The following is a 23,316-nucleotide window of genomic DNA, read 5'->3' as shown; positions in this document are numbered from 1 at the left end:
TACTGACCGATCAAAGTTCTTGTAAGGAAACTTATGTATTTGTAAAGGGTATTATTAGCTAGGTTAAAACTGAAGTTAACATTTTTTCTGGTTTAATACATTTTTTAATTTAATTTCAAATTTTCATCTCTTTTAACAAAGCTTTCGAGCTTACTTAGACCTTTAAACTAGAGCTTTCACACTTTTGTGCTTGCACTGAGCTTTGAGCTTTCCAAATAATATTAAAATATGAAGAGATTGGCACTTCTATTTGGAGAATTAAATTACGCACTTTCAGCAGCTCTGCCTTTAGCCCACAAAAATTTTCGTTGAGTTAAGTTCCAGTTTTTAATTTAACAAAACAACATAATTGTTATAGATATTTGTTGAATTATGAATATGTTCATTTCTTAATACACACTTTTCTATCGATTAAAGTTCGATTATTTCATTCTCTTACCATAGATCCACTCCATTTAACGATTCCACCACAAGGTCTGCCAAATGGTGATGCTGCCGCCTTACAGCATGCCTTCACTGGAATGCCACCATTTCCAGGAGTTGGTAAGTACAAACAGTCATAGTGACAAGAAAAAAGCTCCAAATAAGCTTGAGCAAGTTTTTGATTAATTATGATTTGGTTATTATGCATTATTAAAGCTATGATAAAATAATATTTAGTTAGGAACAAAAAATATCGTTATAAATTTATAATTTCTACAACAATAAATGCAACTGATTAGCTTTCTTATTATATATGAAATTAGGGTATATTCTTTAAGGTTATTTTATAGTATATACTTTTTATAAGTTTACCATTTCAAACGTCATAGTTAATTTAAGTTTTCGTCCATCACTCCATTATCAATTATTCTACAAAACATTTTTAGCTGTTATAATTTTATTTTTATTTTTTCAATTTGTTCTACTGTGTACAATGCGTTGCATATCACTCGTTTCAGTTTGGTTTTCATTTTTCAAATTTCATTTTACAGGGTATTTTTTGGAAACTTAAAAATTATTGTGAGTTTTCGCTCTTGTTGTTATTATGAAATTCATTAATGGATTTATTTCTTATGTAATTGTGACAGTCACACTCATACCTCGTTCTCTATTTCATTGTTATTTGATTGTTGTGTCATGAAATAAACAATTATATAAATATATATTATATTAATTGTTAGCTCAGAGCAATATTTATTAAAACTATATAGTTGTTCTAAGTCGGCATAAATTGACCTTTCGTTCATTGTTAGTAATTCTATTTTACGATCTATTTATGATTTATTTTAATGCGCAATAATGCAATTACTGTTGGTACTAAGGCGTGGAGGGTATTAAAAAAATTAACACAATCGCAAACTAAGTATTAAATTGCTATTAAAAAAATTTATAACTTTATAATTATCTTATCTTACATATAATTTATATATTTAAAGATATTTTTTTTTATTTCGGTTTACTATCGTATTGAATTTATAAAAAAAAATATTTTTAATTTATTTTTTTTTTATTCATTTTTAATATTTTTTTCATTTTTATATAATATATATATATAATATATTCCTTCCACGCCTTGTCATACGCCATACATATAATATGACATTCAATATTTTGTCACTCGTAATTTTCATTTTAAGTGTTAATTATTGCCAACTACCAACTATTTGTAATTCATAATTGTTTCAATTATTGTAATTTTTTATGTTTTATTTAATGTAAAGAACATTTCGATATTGCTGTTAAGTGTTTAATGGTTTAACAATATCATTGCGAAAAGGCGAAAAGTAATGGGCAACAAAAATAACAGTCTCAGAACTTATGTATTGGGTAATTTATTAAAAAAGCGGAACAGAAAAATATTACTTTTTAAAGAAAATAACTCGCTTTAGTTCGAAAAATTCGAAAAATTCTGTGTGGCAGCGAACAACCTGAATACTTACTAACATATAAAAAAAATTATCAAAATTTCAAACTTGCCTGTTTTTTCATGTCCTAAAACAAGCTTCCATACCTGAGCTTTCACCTGTTAAACATTTCACTCCCTCTGCGAATACAATGATATGAGATGATGATGACATTTAGGTAAGTGTTCTAAGAAATCTACAAAAAAGTGAAAACATGAGAGCTTAGAACTTTCACTTTTTAATTTTAATGAGCTATATATCAAAAGCTTGTAGAACATGTAATACTTTTGTTACATTGAAGCAATCTTTTAAGAAGAGCTATAAAAATCAAGAAAGCTTGGAACTTTCACTATGTAATTTTACTGAGCTTTGTATTAAAATTTTGTCAAATATGTGATACTTTCGTTATATTGAAGAAAGCTTTTCAAGAGAGCTATAAAAAAGTAAATCAAGAGAGCTTAGAACTTTCACTAGTGAAAGTGTAGAAAGTGAAACAAGAGAGCTGAGCGCTTTCAGTATGTATAACTAAGCTAAAGCTTTATTTCATAAGTTTTCAAAAACTGGTAAGCTTTATTTAAAAAGCTATCAAAATTTTTACCCGCAGATCCTTTAAACACTTTATAAATTCAAATGAAATACCTTTTTATAAAAATACTTTGAAAAAGCAGATAAAACTATTACCTATCTACATTTTTAATTAAATGAAAAAACATGATAAATTCTCAATATCCGCACATATGTCTTGCATAAGCTGTGACTCTTGTTTTTACTAGCCATTTATGTATTAACCAACCTTTCGCACACGTATAAATATAATTATTATGAGCAAATTAAAAATAATATCAGTATAAATTATAATATATTTTTTTGGTCGTTATTACCGTATCTACTATACAACAATGTTTATTAATATATATTTATATATGGTTGCCAAGACGTATATAAATATTGTTCGAAATAATTAACTTTGATTTTTATATTGTGTAATTTCAATGTGTTCTCTCTACTTTTTCCGTTCTTTTTTCATTTATTTCGTTTAATTTTTTCAACTTCCAATTACATATTGAACATTATATAAACGTTGTGTTGTCTCATAAATGTTTCGATTACTCTATATTTATCTATATCTATCTATATATATATATATATATATATATATATGTATGTGTACAAAACGCAAAAACCAAAAAAACAAACAACAAACCAACAACAAAAATTATTTATATAATGCAGCCTTTCCCGCCGTTTATGGACAATTTCCACAAGCTTTACCACCACCTCTAGCGGCGGTTGCACCCACTCAGCGTGAAGGTAAGCAGTTTTTAAATGTACATGTTCTTTGTTTGTGTATTTCTTTTTTCATTTCTTAAATGTTTATATTTTTTTCTAGTAAAGTTATGTAGCTTTATTATTTTCAATTATTTCATTTAATCACATATAACAGTAATTCGTTAAAAACAACTGATTTGTGTGCTGTAATATTTATTGGTTAAAAAAATTGTATGAAAATAAAATCATCGTAGAAAAAACTCACAAGCCGTTTAGTTTTTGTGTTTTTAAATATTTTCAACTCATTTAATTCATGATTTTTTTTGTTTTTGTTTAATATTAACTTTTTTTCTGTTAATTTTCTTTATAATTACCTGCGTGCTATTTTGTGATTTGTGAGCTTTGCTATATGGGGATTAACTATTTTGTAATGAATTGTAGATAATTGTTAATATATGTATATGTAATTATTTAATTACGAATAAAAGCTGTTTTATAATAATATAAATATATAATTTTTTAATACTTTTTTTTAATCATATTAATGTAGAAATGTACTTGTATGTATGTAAATATAAGTGTATAGTTTTTTATATATTATATATACTGAAAAAAGTTATAAGCATTAAGCTCATCATCACATAAGTGTCCAGTTTTTACGATGCAGATGAAAAATGAATTATTTTTTAAATTTTTAATATGAAAATATATGTATGTACTCGTATATGCTTTCATATAAATTTCACAATCTTTTATATATACAAGAGATATTTAAATTTTAGTTAAGAATAAGACACACATGTTCGCAGCCATACTTACATACAATATACATATTATACATATACTACACCTACAAAAAAAATATCCGTAATAGCAATATTCTATTCACCTTTCATCGTATATTATCCTTGTGTTGTACATATTGCATGTGTGTTTGCTTCTATTACAAGTTATGCTGCCATTCGCTTTTAGTATTTTATTTAATTCCCCAATGTATGTACAACTATTGTATTGGACAAGATCATATAAACATACATTCTAAAATGGATTTGAGTTCGAAGTATTAAAATTACAAAAGAATGGATGACAACTGCATTGCTAGAAACAAAATGTTCTTTAGAGGCTGGTAGAGCTTTTGTTAAAAGCATTTCATAGACGTACCAAAATATTGTAAATGTATTGTAAATATTTCATAGCGCTTTATAAAAGCTTGGTTGAATTATTAATTTGTTTTAGGCAAACTTTTTTACTAAGCATTTATTATTTTAGTTTATTTTACGTTATTTTTATTTTTTTTTTTATTAATATACGTATACAAGTACAACACACGTATGCAACACTGCATTTAAGTAAAGAAAACTTTCAAGTTTACGCATTTATATTGCTGCATTTCTTCTTTCACAACTTGAGTAGCACTGCTGCTGTCCAATTGGCTGTACGGTATAATAAAAAGCATATATTATAAAAAGTTTACGTTTACGGATGTGAAAGCTTTGGTGATATTTTGAAAGTATTTTTGAAAGACATACTGATATTTCTACATATTTGTTTTAAATTTAGTAAATTTAGCATAAAATGAATATTATATCTACTTCTTTTATCACGTTAATTTTTCATTCAAGCTTTTAGTGAAAGCTCCAATCAATTTTTGCGCTTGTTCGCAAAAGCTCATGGGCTTTTTTAAAAATTTGAATTTAACTAATATAATATTTTAACAAGCGTAAATGACATCTTTCCAAAAAATTTATTATAAATAGCTTTTTTGCAAAAAACAAACTTTAGTACCACTTTTTTCCAATTTAATCACAATTTTTTACAATCTATTTTACAATCAACATTATTTTTTAAAATCTTGAAAGTTGATTTGACTTTCTTCAAATATTTATATTACAAAACGCCATTTGCAAAGTATTTCACAATTACTTTTTCACTGCAATCTTAACTTTTCACAATCAATCTTAAAATTAAATTTGTTTTATAATGTCTTGACAGTAGGTAATTTATTCGAAATAAAAATTATTTCTCTTGAGCTTTCGTTCAAGCTTTCACAACTAGCACTGCGTAGCACAGAATATCCACTGTAGTTGATGCTTAAAGCTTTCTAGCACAATACTGCTTCCAACAAATGTTTAATGCATATTAACACTTTATTCTTACTTTCTTATTATTTATCTTCTACTTATTATTTTCTTATTGTAACTATATTCTTACGTTTTATCAATAAAATATCTCGATTCTTTTTACGCATATATACAATATATGTATGTATAAAGGTTATATTTTCTTAATATAAATTGGTACCAGATAGCAGGGAAATCGTAATTTCATATTATACTCATATACACTTACATATGTAATATTACGGATATTCGATTATTCAGAATTTTGGTTTAATTGCATTTTATGTTTATTTCGTCTGATCTGTTTTCAATTTAAGTCGCAGCATCACAAATCACAAATTCATAGATTTTTCACTTTTGATTTTCTCATCGTTTATTTCTTTCTTTCTTTTCTTTTCTTGTAATGTCTTCTTTAAGATTTTCTGATGTTCCCAGGATGTTCGATTTCGGGGCCGGAGGGTTGTAATCTATTCATATATCATTTGCCGCAAGAATTCGGCGATGCGGAATTGATGCAGATGTTCCTGCCATTTGGTAATGTGATCAGTTCAAAGGTCTTCATTGATCGCGCTACAAATCAGAGTAAATGTTTTGGTAAGCACCATACACACGCACACAAAACACAAATCTGTGATTTTAACTTTTTTATCTTTACTGATTGTATAACACACTTTCTTCATAGGTTTTGTTTCATTCGATAATCCTGCCAGCGCTCAAGCGGCCATTCAGGCTATGAATGGTTTCCAGATTGGCATGAAAAGACTGAAAGTTCAACTGAAGCGGCCAAAGGATGCCAGCCGACCCTATTAACAATCGGAGTTCCTTAAAGCGTTAAACAACATTAACAATTACAAACGATTACTTCTTTTGAAAATAATGTTGAAACAGTAATTCCAAGAGCAACCAAAAAATATACACAAATATATAACAAAAAAAAATCTATTACCAAATAGAACAAAAAAAAAATGAAACAAAACTAAAAGTAAAAGCGCAGCAAGTAAACCTCTACATACAACAACAGTCAGCAGCAGAAACAACTAGCAGCAAAAGAAAGAAAAATTCGCAGTAATGTAGTCAATAGATTCCAATTAACTGAATACAAATTCTGATCCCGCAAAATAAATTCACCAAGCAACATATGTGCAAGTTTACAATAATTAATATCCCAGTGAAAGCCGATAGAAAACAAGCAACGTGCAAAATTTACTCGGTAAGTGATGAAAAAACGTTCATTGTTTAAAATTATTCGTTAGTAAAAAACGGTAGTAATTGAAATTTAAATTCAAAACATTAACACCAAAAGCACATCTTATGCCTGCACTGACACTGCACCGTTAAAAAGAAACTAACGGTAATATAGCGCTATTGATATTATGAATATAAAATGAAGAGTTTCTATTTATGTCAAGTCTACTGTCAAAATCTACTATTTATGACAAGAGCTGAGCTTAACCTGACTAAAGATTTTTACTCATAAAGCTTTCACTTTAAGAGTTACAAAAGGCTTTTATTATAATCAATAAAAAGCTTTCACCTTATAAGTAACAAAAAGCTTTCATTACAATCTACAGAAAGCTTTCAGCTAATGAGCTACAAAACGCTTCCGTTACAAGCTGCAGAAAGCTTTAACCTAATAAGCTACAAAACGCTTTAATTACAAGTAAAGCAAACTAGCACATTACTTTAGTGATGTTTTTAGCGCTCTCATGAACACAAAAAGTTTACAAGCGAAAATATTTACATCGTTATATTTTACTATTCTCATTTTAGATCAAAGAACAGTTTATCAACAAAATCCATGCCACTAAACCAGTTAAAATGTCTTACCCGATGATGTAAATCCAGCTTCCTATCAACTAACCAGGCAAACCGATCCAAAACCACATACAAGCTTTTACCAAAGCTCAACAACAAACGCGAGCAAATAAGCTTACAAATGGAATTAAATTTTTTTCGAAACGTCAATGAAAAACAACATGCCGATAAAGTGTGCAATAAATAATGTTATTAAAAATTTAAACAAAAATAATATACATAAATATATTTATGTATATGCAAAAATGCAAAAAAAAAAATAATATATATTATTATTATCACAAAATTTAGAAGAACTGAAATACCGCTAACGAAAATGCGTGTACGAGTAGAAAATAGCGAATAATGTGGATGTCAAAGAGAAGTTGAACAATTTTTGCCAAACCAAAAACAAAATTAAGCATACAAAAAATAATATGGTAGTTATATATACAACACACGCATATACATTATACACACATATATCTATATATATATATACATACATATATATAAATATATTTATTAATTAACTTTATCGCAAGGCAAAACAACCGTATAAGCAAAACAAAACAAAACCCAAAAACAAAAAAACAAGTAAATTTGACTATTATTAAACAAAATATAGATTTCTTTAAATTTTCAAAAGCATACATTTGAAAGTTTACTAATCATTTTTTATGCACACGATCACACTTTAGAGTTCGATATACCATTCAACTACCAAACACTTCGCATACATATGTACCATATATACATATATATATTATAACATACATAACTACTACAATAGTTGGATAAATTAACTAATCAATTACTTAATTACCACTACAATTAATATTATCACACAAATACAACAACAACTACAAAACAAAGCTGACTGCAAAATATGAATAAAGAACCGAAAAAACTGAACTGTTCTGGGTTTTCAAAATACAAAAACAAATATAGACAAAAACTGCATCAATAAAAATTAGAGCAAATACCAAGTACTTAAAATAAAAACTAAAAAGAAATACAAACAAATAATAATTTTTATACAAAATATAAAATTAAAAAATCTAAAAAAAAAAAAATAATATAATTATATACTTCATTGAAATAATGCAAATAATCGCATACAAAATAAAAATAATGCGTAAAGATACATTATTAGTAAAAACAAAATGAATCATAATGGGAATTTATTAAACTTAGCGAACAAACCAAAAACTTAGTAAAGATACCATAAAAATTAGCATGCCAACGTGCGCAAATAAGAACTAAATAAATAATAATTATTTAAAATTTATTACCAAATACAAATAGTTTGAAAATAATGCGAAGCAAGTAGTGAAAATCATACAATATATAAGCATGCGCGAATTTGTAGCAAGACGAGCAAGTATATTAGAGAAGTAGTAGAGAACATCGGGAAAAATTGGGAAATATTTTTTCCACAGTTTGTAATAAGAAAACAAAAAACAAAAACAAGTTCCAAAAAACGTTGAGATTACAAGCCTTAAAGTTCCACAATATCAATTAAATTACACAGAAGAACTAAACACAAAATAAGATACAAAGATTTGGCAATATATAATATGTATGTAGGTAGGTATATGCCAAAGCAGGGCTAAACGCGAGTGGAGAGTTAGAGAAATAAACGCTAAAACAACTCGAAATGGTTTGAAAGAGATAAATAACTACAACAATGCGAGGACTCACAACTAAGAGAGCAAAGAGATAACAAAAGCTTATAAGAGCAAGCAGAGGGGTACAAATGTGAGAGAGCAGAGATCATAGCAACAGAATAAAAGCTTGAAAAGAGGTATGAAAGAAAAGGAGAAATATTAGAATTGAATAAGAAATTTCTTAAAACTGTATAGCAGCAGACAACGGATTTTATCTTAACTACGAGTACACTTAAGCTTATCGAAATTTATTATGTAGAGGTTCTCAAATTAGTGTGAAACATTGTATACTTTCAAAATGAAGCTTTAAGCGGCTGAACAAAAGCGCATTCTGCTAGTAAATCATTGTACCGCACAAGTCAAAGCGGAATTTGTAAGTTATCTTACAATATTTTGAATAGCATTGATCTCGGTAAATTTCGGTAAAAATACAAGTTATCGAAGGTTAATATAGCCTATGAGCTTGCCACGAAGTGTTTAATTTTTTTCTCAGCCTTCATATATGAAATGATGAGTGATTTCACGTAGTAACAAACATAGAAGACTTTTTTCGTTTTTTATCTCAAAAAAAAAAAACAAAAAAAAAACGTCAAGCATGCCTCTCTTGACAGTGGAATGACTCTTCATATAGTAGCCCTGTAGTATTATTTATGCTTATACATATACATGCATACATACAAAGCTGAAATCTGCAGACATAATTAAACGCTTTTTGATACATACATACATACACACGAAAACGAAACCGATTTGAAAATTGTTTGAGCAAACAAGCATCAACATACATACATTAATACTTATATACAGATACCTACTACAAAACACATACATATGTATTAGGGTGGGCAAGGACGGTCAGTAACCGCGCAAAAATTGATTTAGAAATTATTACAAAACAAAGAAATAAACAAATATATATATAAAAAAAAATGAATTAAATTTGTTGAAGTTAATGTTGAACTTTTGCAACATATAAATAAAACAGCTATATAGAGCGATATAATGAGAACCGAGTTTAAAGTGAATTAGGTTAGTGGTTTGCGATTAATAAAGCAAAGTGGCGGCACATATAAGAGGGTAGTATGATGAATAGTAGTTCATTGGGTAGTGTTGGGAACTATGTTGGAGCAGAGAAGAAAGGAACTTTTTAGCATTTTAGCTCTTAAGCAACAGAAAAAGCGAAGTATAATTGAAAATCTAACACAAAAATTCGAATTTAATTAATATTTAAGTAAAAAAAAAACAAAAAAATCAACAAATAAATAATAAACAAAAATAATAATTTAAAAAAATATATATATAACAACTATTATTATTATTATTATTATTGAAAGTAAGAAAGTGCAGTGATGATGATAGTTGGGGGAAATATTTAGCAATTAGTTTTAATGTAAATGAGGCAGAGTAGTTACAACAGCGGCGAACTAAATAATATATGAAATATTTAGGAACTTATGCCACAAATAAATAAATAATATTAATATGTAGACGTATTAAAACCATGCGTTTTTTAGCTATAATTATTGTTATTACAAACTGATTTCGGTTTTGGTGATTTATTATTTGCGCCATATTTCAATATTAATTTTAATTTCTGTTATTGCGAGTTTTTTTTACATTAATTTTTTTAATGTTTTTTTTTTTAATTTTTCAAGCACTTACATTTAATACAGAACAAAAATATGTTTCATTTAAATTTCTTAATTTACTTTAAAATAAATTTTTATAAACAAATAGTTTTCATTAAAATTGTATAAAATTAAATTTAAAAAAAAGTGTTTATTTAATTATTTAGGCGTTATATGCATCAAATTCAGACCAAACATATTTTTTATATTACGCAATTTTAAATAAATATATTCACTTTAAATAGAAATAACTTCTATATTAAAATTCAAAAAAAAATAATCAATAATTTAATTTTTCGAAATGTTTCTAGTTTTTTAATTATTTTACTGCACATAACTAAGCTAATTTTTTTAATATTTAAATTTAAATTTTTCGTTTTAAAATTGTGTTGCAAATTTTTTTAATTACTATTTTTTGTTCTATATTTTAGATTTTTGTTATATTTTAAATTTTTTTTTTTTAATTTTAATACATTGAAAAAAATTTGTTTAAACCTCCTATTTGCGATTACTCATTTACTTATAAACTTACAAACCGAGGCTTTCAACTAATACTTAATTAAATAACCACACAATGCAAATATAATATTTTTTGCAATTTTAGCGAAATCAATTAATTATCATCACAATACGTGAAGACTCTATGCAAAAATTGCTGTTCAAAAACAAACAAAAATCGAAATGAAAACACAGCTAACAGCAGCAAACTATTTAATCTATTTAGTAAAAAAAACACAAATACAGGTAATTTCTATATGAAAATAAGAAACAAATGCTTATTACAAGTATATATAAATTTAGAAAAGCGACATATTAATATTAATTTAGCAAAAAATACAAGCTAATCATTTTTAACATTTGTTAAATTTTCTTTGCATATTTTCTAACTATAATATATATATACATATATATTAATATAATCAACTAAAAGTTTTTTTAAAGAATGCATAGAAAATTGAAATAACAACAAAATTAGAACTACACTTAAATCCCCCCAAAAGATTTATATACACACATATATACACATATTATATACAAATCTATTAATAAATATTATTAATATTATGAGTAAAAAATAATAATAAATAAGTTATATGCAAAATATTATACTAAATGAGAGTAGAAATATAACACAAAAAAAAACTAAAATTAATATTTAGTATTTTTTATATTCTCAAAAAAGTATGTTACAAATACTTCGTGATGAGAAGCAAAACAAGATACAAACAAATAATATTGAGATAGCAGTTGAGCGTAGGTGAAGCAGTATAAAACTAAAAACAAAAATAAAATAAAACAAGAAATAAAATAAATTAACCGAGCAGTAATTAAAGTAATTATTAAAGCAGACACAATTTGAATGATTTTCGCATATAAGTCACGCAACGTAAGAGCTGCGTAGAATTTTTTTCTTTAAAAAATAATAAACAACAAATAAGAAATAATTTATGATAAATAAATAAGTATTAATTAGTAAAACACGAAATTTAAAATATAACTTGCAGTCTGTTATGCAATCACGATAACAAATCACACGCGCCGCAAAAATACAAAAACGTTTTTCAGATACAGTAACACAAATACAAACACAGACACACATACATTTACACACTTGCATTATGCAAACAAAATAATAAAAAATAAATAAATAATACACAGTAATGTACAAATATTTAAATGCAGAATTTTCAAATAAAAAAACAAAAATGCAGAAACAATATTTAGCGTTTAAAAGCATAAATGAAAGATTACTAAACACTATACTCGTACAACTACATACATACACGCATGTCATCATCTAAAACGTACAATAAATATTTTTTGCAAATTGAAAATCGTGCAGTCGACTCTAAATATATCAAAATACACATAAAAAGAAAATAATTTCACATTTACTACATAAATATCTAATGAATTATAAAATTAATTAAATTTAAAAAATATATTAAAGGAAATATGCAACCAATCTACAGCTAAATAAACCAAAAAAGATAAATAAGTTTATTTATTAACTAAGTAAAGTTTTTGAAAATTGTAAGCAGAAATTTCAAAACAAAAATTGTATAGCGAATTTGTAATTTTAGAGAGTTGAAATTAATTTCTACTGTTTACTGTATTGTATTCATTAATTACTATACATACAGACATAGCAGCAGCTTAAGTTTATTAAATAAATTGTATATTAATTGCATAATTATTAAAAGTTGGAAAACAGCAACGTTGTTATAGAGCATGAAATCAATTTTGACTACAAAATTTCACTTGAAAATTATTTTAACTAACAGTGCAATACAAATATGATGTCCATATTGTTAAGAATTGTTTGTAAACTATTTAAATATATTTTTTTAATATTTTTTTTGTATGCCTAATTAATTGTTGAAACAATCTTTGAAATAAATTATTTAAAATAATTTTTCCAAACAATTACATTGTAAAATGTATTGACATATTATATAAATATTTACAATTAATTTCGTGTGTATTGTACAATAAATAATTTTAAACAATTTATAAATTAACTACGTTAAACACTTATGCATCTCAAATTAATTTTCAGTATTAAAAATGCAATTATTTTCTACTACAAACAATTAATTTTACAAATTTTGATGGTTTTAGCTTTTATAATAAAAAAATATGTTAAAAAACTTTTAACAGAATATCATTCAGCGCTTGCTGAATAGCATACAGCAGCAATATATTGCTTAACGGGTAAACTGAAACAGTTGATGCGAAAACTATTTAGCGTAGAAGATTACTTCAAAGCTTGAAATAAAATTTCAAACATAGAATTGCTGTATTCTGTTGTATTCAGCACAAAACTGGAAGAGCAACTGAGGTTTTGCTGAATTTAAATTTGAGCAAATGCTGTAACAAGGAAGTCTTTATTTGTTGCCAAATGTTTGTATGCCATACAATCTTGCAGCACTTGCTGAGTTTGTTTGATTTATTGGAAAAATTGTGCAAAAATATGTGCAACCAATTTACAATCAAGCTCTGAGGAACTAACTTCTTCTCTGAACATAAAACAGTTCTGCACTTTCACGCATTATTATGTACTATTCAGCAGCCTTTATATGTAATATTGGAACGCATAATAGTTTTTATATGCAATTCAGCAGTTTTTAAATGTAATTCAGCATATTTTATCGATCCGCGGACTTTATATGCAATTCATCTGTCTTGATATAGATTTCAGCTGTCTTTAAGTGCAATGCACGCATTATTATTATGTGTGTAATAAGAAAATACCTTTGTATGCAATTCAGCAGCTTTTGTATATAATAGTGGATCGCTTAGTAGTATTTATATGCAAGTCAGCACACTTTATCGATCCAGCAGTCTTTATATGAAATTCAGCAGCCTTTATTTGCAATTCAGTTGTGTTTAAGTGCAATTCAGCAACATAATACTATGCAGCACTGTTAACATTTTCAACATTTCGTAAAAATTTTTACGTCAAAAAGCTTTTATGGACTGCTGAATTGTCTCTCACGCAGTTAAATAAATAACTCCAGAGTTTTATTTTTTTTCTCAAACAATTTTTGTTTTAAAATTGCATTGTTAAAATTATACATATTAATTAAATTTTATTTCAAAACTATTCCAACTGTATAAATAACTAAGGATGTATGAAAATATATATACATATACATACAAACATAAATACATAGAAAACTCTAGCGTCAAATGTACTTAATTGATAAAATAGAAATCACATTGTAAATATAGGTGAAAACGTCAAAGGCGGATGAAAGTCCCCCCACAAGCAGAGAAAAATAGATGCATAATTACTTACATACATACATATATACAAATGTAAAGCTAAAACAGTAAGAACCACCCATAATAAAGTAAGTTAATATCTTAGCATATTAAATACAGAATTAATATGTAAATTTACATTCTATCAAAATTATATGAAATAATAAGAAAATATCTTTAAAACGGAAGTAAAGAAGTAAACATTTCATAATAATGAAATAAATTATAAATAACAAAGCGAAAAATGGAAAACAAAACAAAGCAACAGCTAACTTTGTACCATTTAAGCACTACAATACACATAACATATGTAATATAAATACATACATAGAGAAGCTTAAACTATCATACACATATGTACATGAGATATACATGATGAAATTTATATTAAAAAAAATCTATATTAATATATTTTTATTCTTTAAGTGCTAAAGTAGTGTTAAATAATAACAAGAAATGTCATAGGCAGTAGGCGGCATAGTGAGAGCTTTAAAGTATATAACATGCAGCAACATTGCAAAAGTGGGCGAAAAAATTAGGCGCTCTCCTGCAGTGCAAATGCGACGAAGTGCCAGGATTTTATTTGTTAAAAAACCTAGGCTTAGTTAATGGGCGCACTGAAATGTTTGCCTTTAAAATATGTGCATAAGCTTTGAACTTAAAAGCTTCGATTTGGAGAGCGTACGAAAGCCTAAAAGCTCTAATGTAAGCGCTGTCTACTCGTATACATATTTATATGTAAGCGTAGTATATTTGTAAAACGAAAACGTTAGCATTTTATTTGGTTTAATAAAGGAAGAAAATATCATAAAACTATTTTAAAAAAAAAGATCAGTTATGTTTTAAACAATTAAATTGAAAAGTTCTAGTCAAATTACCAAAAGTAACTAATGAGTGTTTTTTATATCATTTCGTTGTAACTATTTTATAATTATTTACCTATATACAAACATTGTCTTAATGTACTACGTATTGTTGAGACAGTTTGCTTTTATTTCAGTAACAAAATTGTTTTTAAAATTACTTAATTAATAGCATTACTGAAAACTGATTTTGGCAAAATTCTTACCCGAATAAGAAACGTAATTTGAAATTTAATTAAAAATTGAAATCAACTAGTAATAATAAGAACTAAAATAAAAATAATAAAACGCTTTTACATGCATTCACATATTGTATGCATTAAGAATTTAATTATTATTAAATACAATTATAATAATTATGAAATTAATAATTATGAATTTAGTCATTATTAACAAAACATTATTAATTATGGAATATTATTATTATTAGCACCATTATTATGGAACAAGCAGAGGAAAATTCGAAAAAAAAATAATAAAAAGTTTATTATAAACAAAACAATTAAATTTGCCTTTTTTCTTTTATGTAACTACGTTAGAATTTCTTTTTTTTTTTGGAAATTGATTGGCGGGAAGTGCTTACCTATTTGTTTATTTTTATCAATTTTTTGCATTCATCCACAGAGAAATGAGTTGCTAACATATGCATACACACACACACACACACACAAATGGGCTGTGAATCGAGAAAAAATTAAACTAAATTAAAAGAAAAAAACAAATAAACAAGATAACTGAAACGTTTTAGCGAAATTTCGAAATTCTATTGTCAACACTTATAAAATTATGCTTTGACCGACTTAACACATTTACAATAATTCTGCGGCAACATATATTTGTTTTTCGAAAACACAGAAGAAATACAAAAAACAATTAAAATATAAATAATAAATAATTAAAAGTAAATTGTTAAATTTAAAACTAAACTATAATAACACAAAAAATACAAAAAACAAGCTCATAACGTTGGTGATAAATGCAAAAAACACAATATGAATGTAGCCAAAAATCAAAATTTCAACAATTTTACTAAACAAACACTAAACAAAATAATTAAAATGCATATTATAACAAATAAATAATTGAGAACACGTAATTACTTGCGCATATACATGCATATGTAAAACTCACAAATTGTAATGCGAGTTAAGAAAATATGAATATGTACCTTGATACACAGAAATTTAAGAAGCACGCTGATTACAATAACCACAGATATAATAAAAACATATTTCAAAAATTTTGAATTGTTCAAAATAAGAAAAAAAAAGATAATTTCATATTTTACACAAGGTTTCGCTCTTTTATTAAACTTACGTTTATGTGCTGCCCGAACAATACAGACGCACACGCGTTTAATTAGTATGCGCGCATGCGCAGAATTTTGCCAAATTCAGTTTTTCACAAAAGTAAAGTATATTGCAAGAAATTATAATAAAATGCATAATAAATAAGCTTTTTGTTAAGCTGAGAAATATTTTAAATCATATCATGACGAAAGCTGTTGCATATAACGAAATTAATAATATTAAAATAAAAACACACACACACGCAAACACATTTGAAATGAAATAATTAAAACGCACACAACAGCATCCTTTAACAAAATCAAATAAAAACATATACTAAACTTAATCACACAAAGTGAAATGCGTCCGAAAATATCCCAGTTAGTGGGAATAAAAAAGTTCTTATCACCATTATTAGTAACAATTAGTATATAGATTTAAATAATAAATAAAAAAAAAAGATTTGCAACAAATTATTGAAAAACGGAAAAAAATATTGTGCACAATATGATATAACTTTGTAACTACAAATAATTTATTGTTGTTTTATAATTACCTTGTTTTTAACAAAAGTTTGCTTCAATTTTCCGACCCACATTTCGTATGCACTAAAATTGAATACATTGCTTATTTCTTGCGCTTTCACATGAAAGCTTTTTAAGCTTTCAGAAACATTCAAATAAATTCGAGATGTAAGTTTTCACTAGAGCTTTGAGACAGAAAAACCTTAAACAAATTTTTAGCTAGCATACGAAATTTTTTATACTATTTTGAAATGGAAAAACCATTAGGTGTACTTTCAGTTTAAAGCTTCTAATATCATATCATATTTAAATCGCTTATTACTTGCGTTTTCCCATGAAAACCATTTAAGCTTTCGAATTTCGAATCACAGTTAGTGATCAATGACCCTTTTATTTACATTTTATGAGTTCAATGACCCTTTTTTTTACATTTGGCCAAGCCAACAACCTTTGTTTACTTTTGTCGAGATCAGTGACCCTTTTGTCTACATTTCATGGGGTTAATGACCCTTTCGCTTACACTTTATGAGGTAAATGGCACTTTTGTTTACGCCAAGTCAAGAGCGTAAACTATTAGCTTTTAATCCTGAATGATATTTGCATTCATTCCAGATTAAAGCTTCCAAAGGAGTTGTTCGATATATTTCATAATTTTTTAATAAGCTGGAAATATATATTTAAGACTGCAAATATATATCCACTGGAAGAATTAAAAGTTTATTTATTTGGAAATATATTTTAAGTAAAGTAGATTTTAAGCGTGTTTCAAAAGCTTCAAGAATGTAAACTCACCTATTTTCAATAATTTCATCTAATATATGCAAGCAAGCTTTCGGCATAAAATTCGTTTCGGTTTCCAGAGTTTAAAGCCATAAGCATATTGGTATCTTGATTGTTATTATTATTTATTTCTTATTTTAAAGATTAAGCCTGTAGCCTTAATAGCAAAATAAGCTTTTGTTTTACAATAAACTTGTAAGAAACATATGTGCTGTAAATTTATTAAGTACTACAAAGTAAATACAGATAATGAATCTCTTATCGAAAAACGTTCCTTACATTACTGTACATAGCAAGGAAACTATATTAAATAAATAAATTCAGCAATTTAAATTTTTAGTCATTAGTAACTTAGATAATATAGAACTGATCTTAAGCGTTTAACTAAGTAAATAAGTACATATATATATATATACTTACATATTATTACAAAGTGTTTAAATTTGTAGAATTTAGTAGTGGAATATATAGAGCGTAGTAATAAGGTGCTGATTTATTGTGCTAAATATTAAATGAGAATAGCTAATAAAAGCATTCTTATAGAATGTGATTACTAGAAGGGAAAATGTGTAATTATGAAATTGACTAGAAACACAAGTTTTAAACGAAGTTGCGGCAATATGGTTAATTGAACTAGGCATTTGATAAAAGACCGAGGTAATGTGTCCACAAGAAGCACATTTGAAAATTATGAAAATTGTTAATGTGTTTTATAAGAATATCAATTACGTAAATTTACGAAAGCTTGTTGGGTATGGTAAAAGCATGCGTTAAAGCATAAAAAGCTTGCATGTCTATTTGAAAGCTTCGTCATGTGAAATAATACATTAAACACTTAAGGTAACAATTTAACAAACTTATAATTAGAATGCAACTTAAGAATAATTTTAAAATTTTGTTAGAACATTCGTCAATGATTTATGAAATATGTTGCCACTTTTGCTTTATTAAATTTTACTTGGTTTTCAACGCGCTTGTTGCGAGCAAACCAAATTGAAATTAAATGAAGAATCGATGGAAAAGTAAACAAAAAACTTTAAATATGCCTTTACCTGCAAAGAAAAATATTAAGATTATAAGCAAACATATTATTAATAAACAAACATAAAAACATTTTAGTCACACAAGCTTTTATTCACAAATAAGCATGCTATATTTAAATAATTAAGTCACACAAGTGAGAGCTTTTCTTATTAAATGAAAATCACTAAACGAATGAGCGCATCCACATGAAGAATGGTTAAAAAATAAATAACACTTAGGATACAGGGTACTACATGCAATTATTATTATTATTATTACTAATATACAAACAATTTAAATTAGCTGCTACAAATCACTGTAAATTAAGTCAAAATGAAATCTTATAAAATACGCGTTGATATGAAATAAAATTCACATAGCATTGTTCAAGTCTTAAGTGCGTAAATTTTTAGTGTTACAACATATATGTATATGTATGCGAAATAAAAGCATAAAACCCTCAGTCAGCACACTTACTGCTTACACATTTACAAAATACTACACCGAAATATTTTTAAAAACATTAATCTATTTAATTTCTTCAACAGTTTACCTTCATATGTATTTCACAGTAATTTAATAATACAATTAGCACGAAACTTTTAAAGTTTCACAGCTGTTTTCCAATTCATGCATCAAAAGCTTTCACTTTAACAATTCATATCTTTCTACTTTTACAAAGCACGCGAAAGCTTTTTGGTTATACGTAACGAAACTTTGAAAGTTTCCCAGCTGTTTTCCAATTCATGCATCAAAAGCTTTCACTTTAACAATTCATATTTTTCTACTTTTACAAAGCACACGAAAGCTTTTTGGTTATACGTATAACGAAACTTTGAAAGTTTCCCAGCTGTTTTCCAATTCATGCATCGAAAGCTTTCACTTTAACAATTCATATTTTTCTACTTTTACAAAGCACGCGAAACTTTTTGGTTACATGTATCACAAAATTTGGAAAATTGCTCAGCTGTTTTCCATTACATGCACGAAAAGCTTTCACTATAATAATCCATATTTTTCAACTTTCACAAAGCACGCGTAAGCTTTTTAGTCATACCAATCTGTTAATAAGCGCGAGCTTAGAAGCTTACTGCTTCTACATTTTTAAAACTATTATTCACCAAAAACATAATTTGTTCAAGCTTCGTACAATAATGGAACATGAAGCTGAATTGCTTGCAAATACATTTCCACACTGATACAGGGGCGCACACACTGATATGCAGTCATCAACACACTCTCTTTCTCTCACACAAGCACTCTGTAGCACACTATCAACACTTTACTGACCATTTTAGAGGAGCAGAAAACCTATGCAAGACAAACATAAAGCGAATTTATATTGTAAATAAGTTTAATATAAAAAAAAAAATAAATAAAATATAATTATACACAAAAGCAAAAACATATATACTATACATATACATAAATTTGAAAATTTAGATTAACAAACACATTAGCTGTAAATGAAATTACTGATAACTAATTTTATAAAGCAAACATAAGAAAATAAGCATAACAGCACTTTGCGCCACTTAGCGCATGCGCACAGACATAAACACATACATACATACATATAATCAAATACATATGCAATGCCTACATGTAAACTTGATTAGGTGAGTTTAAATAGCAGAGTTGCATTTTACAAAAGCTTAGCAGAATTGAGTGCCGCTTATTAGAGCTAGTGAAGAGTAATTGAAAAAAATGTTTTTTTTTTTATTATAATAACTGCAAAAGCTAGCACATAATAAAAAAAAATTATAACACGACATGCATAAATATTTTGCGCAAATCTATTTCTTTAACAGTTTAGCACGAAAAATATTTTTTTATTAGTATTAAACTCGCTTAGAAATTCGAAACCCAAGTGTGTACTCGTATGTATTTTCTGTAAATTGTTTTGTTACAAATTAACAAAATATTTTTTTAATTTTTTGAGTCTAACTTATCTCCAGATTGTTCTATTCAGAAAATTCCGTCCGCATGTTAGTAAATGTTAGTAAGCACAAATATAGCGAAATTAAATACACTTTACAATGATTCAAGAAGTATTGTTTCGAAATCTTTTTTTTTTTTAGGTAACGGTTTTTTTTCGGTTGCTTCATTTGCAAGCTGCTTAGATGTATTTGCTTTAGTTTTAGCAATATTTATTGTAATAATTAATATTTTATTTATTTATTTATTTATAGTACTTTATTTATTTATATTTTATTATTATAATTTTGTAAATTATTTCACTGCGTTTTGCACTAAATTTCACTCACTTAACACAAAATGTTTTCCTATTACCGATTTTTAACTATACCACGCAATAGAAGGTTTCAAGAAATTTTTCGGCACTATTACGGTATCTAAAAAATTTTCATTAATACATTTTTTATATAAGTGAGTGTTCTTTTTAAATTACAAAATGCTGCTCTAAACAAAAATTAAGAAAACATATTAATATGTTAAAAAAATAATATTATAAAACAACTGTTTTGTTTTAAATATTTTTAATGAAAAAAAATTTATTTATTGAAAATTTTTTTTAAATAACATATATTTTTTTAATATTTTTCGAGAATTTTTTGGAGATTTGATAATTCAAGAAATTGTAACATTGAATGGCTCCAAAAATTATTGATTTAACACTATTAAACTACTTCTTGTGTGGTTATTTGAAGTAATTCATCTTTAGCAATAAACCAGACTCTCTTGAAGCTTTAGAAGTCAAGAAAGAAGTACTCGAAAATTAGGTTCATCGAATTCGTTCCTGCAAATAAAGTCGTGGAGGCCATTTGAATGATGTTTTATTCGTAACTTAATTGTAACGATGGTACTTCAAATTTAATAAAAACATTTGACTTCTTTTAACAATTAGTGTATTTTTTAGAAGAAAAATTATATCACTCCTATTGGAAAACAATATATTTTTAAATATTATGAAATATTGTTTTTAATAGTATTATATTTTTTTAAAAATAATTATTGTAATTTTTTTATAATTAAAATATTTTTTTTTTAATAATATTTTGTCAAGTAATATTTTTTAATAATATTTTTCAATAATAATTCTTTCAAATGATATTTAATATTTTTCAAATAATAATATAAAAATTATAAAAACTTATTTTAAAAATATTGTTATTTTATTAATAATACAATATAATAAAAAAAAATTATATATATAAAAATTATTAAAAAAATATTATTTCAAAAAATGTTATTTAACAAAAAATAGTATTATTAAAAAATATAATTATTAAAAAAAAAATTATTAAAAAAAATATTATTAAAAAAATATTATGTGATGTTTTAAAATATTTTTTTTTAATATTATATTTTAAAATATTTCAGAATATTTTTTTAATAGTTTATGCGCTTAGATTTAAATTTACTAGTTTCAAACCTTTTCTTAAATAATTTAAAACTTTTTTTTAGTTTTTTAAACTTCTGGCTTTAAGCTTTCTGTGGATTTCTTTCATCAATGTTTGCAAATTATCACAACTCTCAAATACATGCAACGCAACCACAAAACATTACAAATTGTTAACTATTTAAATTAGTAATCAAAACAAAAATAAAAAAACAAACAAGTTTTAGATTTAAAGAGCACCTTTAAATGAACAATAAAAAGTTTTAGAAAGCAAATCAGCAGAAAAAATAGTAAATAATGACAAAAAAAGTATATATAAAGGTCCATAAAACACATGAATTGCTATATGCATAAATAAAAAACGAAAACAATTAAAAATAAAATTTTCAACAACAAATACCCGTAGCAAATACCGACAATTGAAGAAATGTATATGTACTTTCTAAATTTTTCTACAATTTATTTACAGCACTTTTTCATTTATTACTATTTTTTCTTTTTAGAGAATAAAATTCACCAAGCAAAACAATACAATAATAATTACAAAATAACGCATTGAGATTAGTAAAAAAATTCTAAAATCACGCTAATCGCAAAAATGCGTAAAAAAAAGATCAAATTGTAATTGAAAATATTAAAGTATCAAAAATACACATTTTTATTGTAAAATGGTTTCAAATAAACTAATAAAATAAATAAGAAGCGAAATTTCACAAAATCAACAATTTAAACGCAAGCATAATTAAAGATAGAAATACTTCAAATACATTTAAGGCAAACTATTATTATTAAATATGATAATAATAATAGTCAATACTGTTATAACGAAAGACTATAGGCGAAAGCGAAAACAAAAACAAATATTCTATGATGTAGTAATGCAAACTAATCAACCTAGAAGAGAAATCGACACAGGGATGCATTTAGCATTAGCGCTAAGCAGCATAATACAAAATTAAACACTAAAACACAACAATTTTTTTTTTATGATTGATAAAGTTGTTTTGAGTTGAAACCTTCAGCTGAAGCAAGCAGTTAAGTTTATGCCTGCATAGAAAATATTACCTAATATAAAAAGTAAATGCAGCGCAAGCTTTTGATTTGTTGGAGCTTTAAGCTTTAAACACATTACGAAAATCAGCTGGCATGTCAATAGTAAATGAAAGCGCTAACTTTCATAGCATGATTTGAAGAAAAAGCGCCGGCTATTTAGCATAGGTTTCCACACTCAGAAAATTTGTATGCAAGCGAACTTCGTGTAAGCTTTTAAACGAAATGTAAGCATGAGAGCTTTAAGTGAAATTTAAGCTTATTGAAACTTTTGTATGCTATTTCAATTAG

The 23,316-nt window shown here is 25.9% G+C and overlaps 1 protein-coding gene across 5 annotated transcripts in view; it reads left to right on the top strand.

Annotated features, from left to right (window-relative positions):
• The window catches only part of bru3 (bruno 3), a 358,657-nt gene extending 350,646 nt beyond the window's left edge, over positions 1–8,011 (top strand). For 3 of the 5 annotated variants that reach the window (XM_070111192.1, XM_070111190.1, XM_036360972.2), the window contains 5 exons: positions 445–543; positions 3,120–3,197; positions 5,693–5,869; positions 5,958–6,485; positions 7,046–8,011. In XM_070111192.1, the coding sequence (XP_069967293.1) occupies positions 445–543; positions 3,120–3,197; positions 5,693–5,869; positions 5,958–6,085 (482 nt within the window). In that variant the 3' untranslated portion in view covers positions 6,086–6,485; positions 7,046–8,011. The remainder of the gene's footprint in view (positions 1–444; positions 544–3,119; positions 3,198–5,692; positions 5,870–5,957; positions 6,486–7,045) is intronic. The other 2 variants (XM_070111193.1, XM_070111191.1) reach the window with 1 other exon arrangement.
• The last annotated feature ends 15,305 nt before the right edge of the window (positions 8,012–23,316 follow it).

The sequence above is a fragment of the Bactrocera oleae genome, chromosome 6 (assembly GCF_042242935.1).
Source record: "Bactrocera oleae isolate idBacOlea1 chromosome 6, idBacOlea1, whole genome shotgun sequence".
NCBI lineage: Eukaryota > Metazoa > Arthropoda > Insecta > Diptera > Tephritidae > Bactrocera > Bactrocera oleae.
The sequence above is the reverse complement of the archived record's forward strand: the minus strand, read 5'-3'. Positions and strand labels throughout refer to the sequence as shown.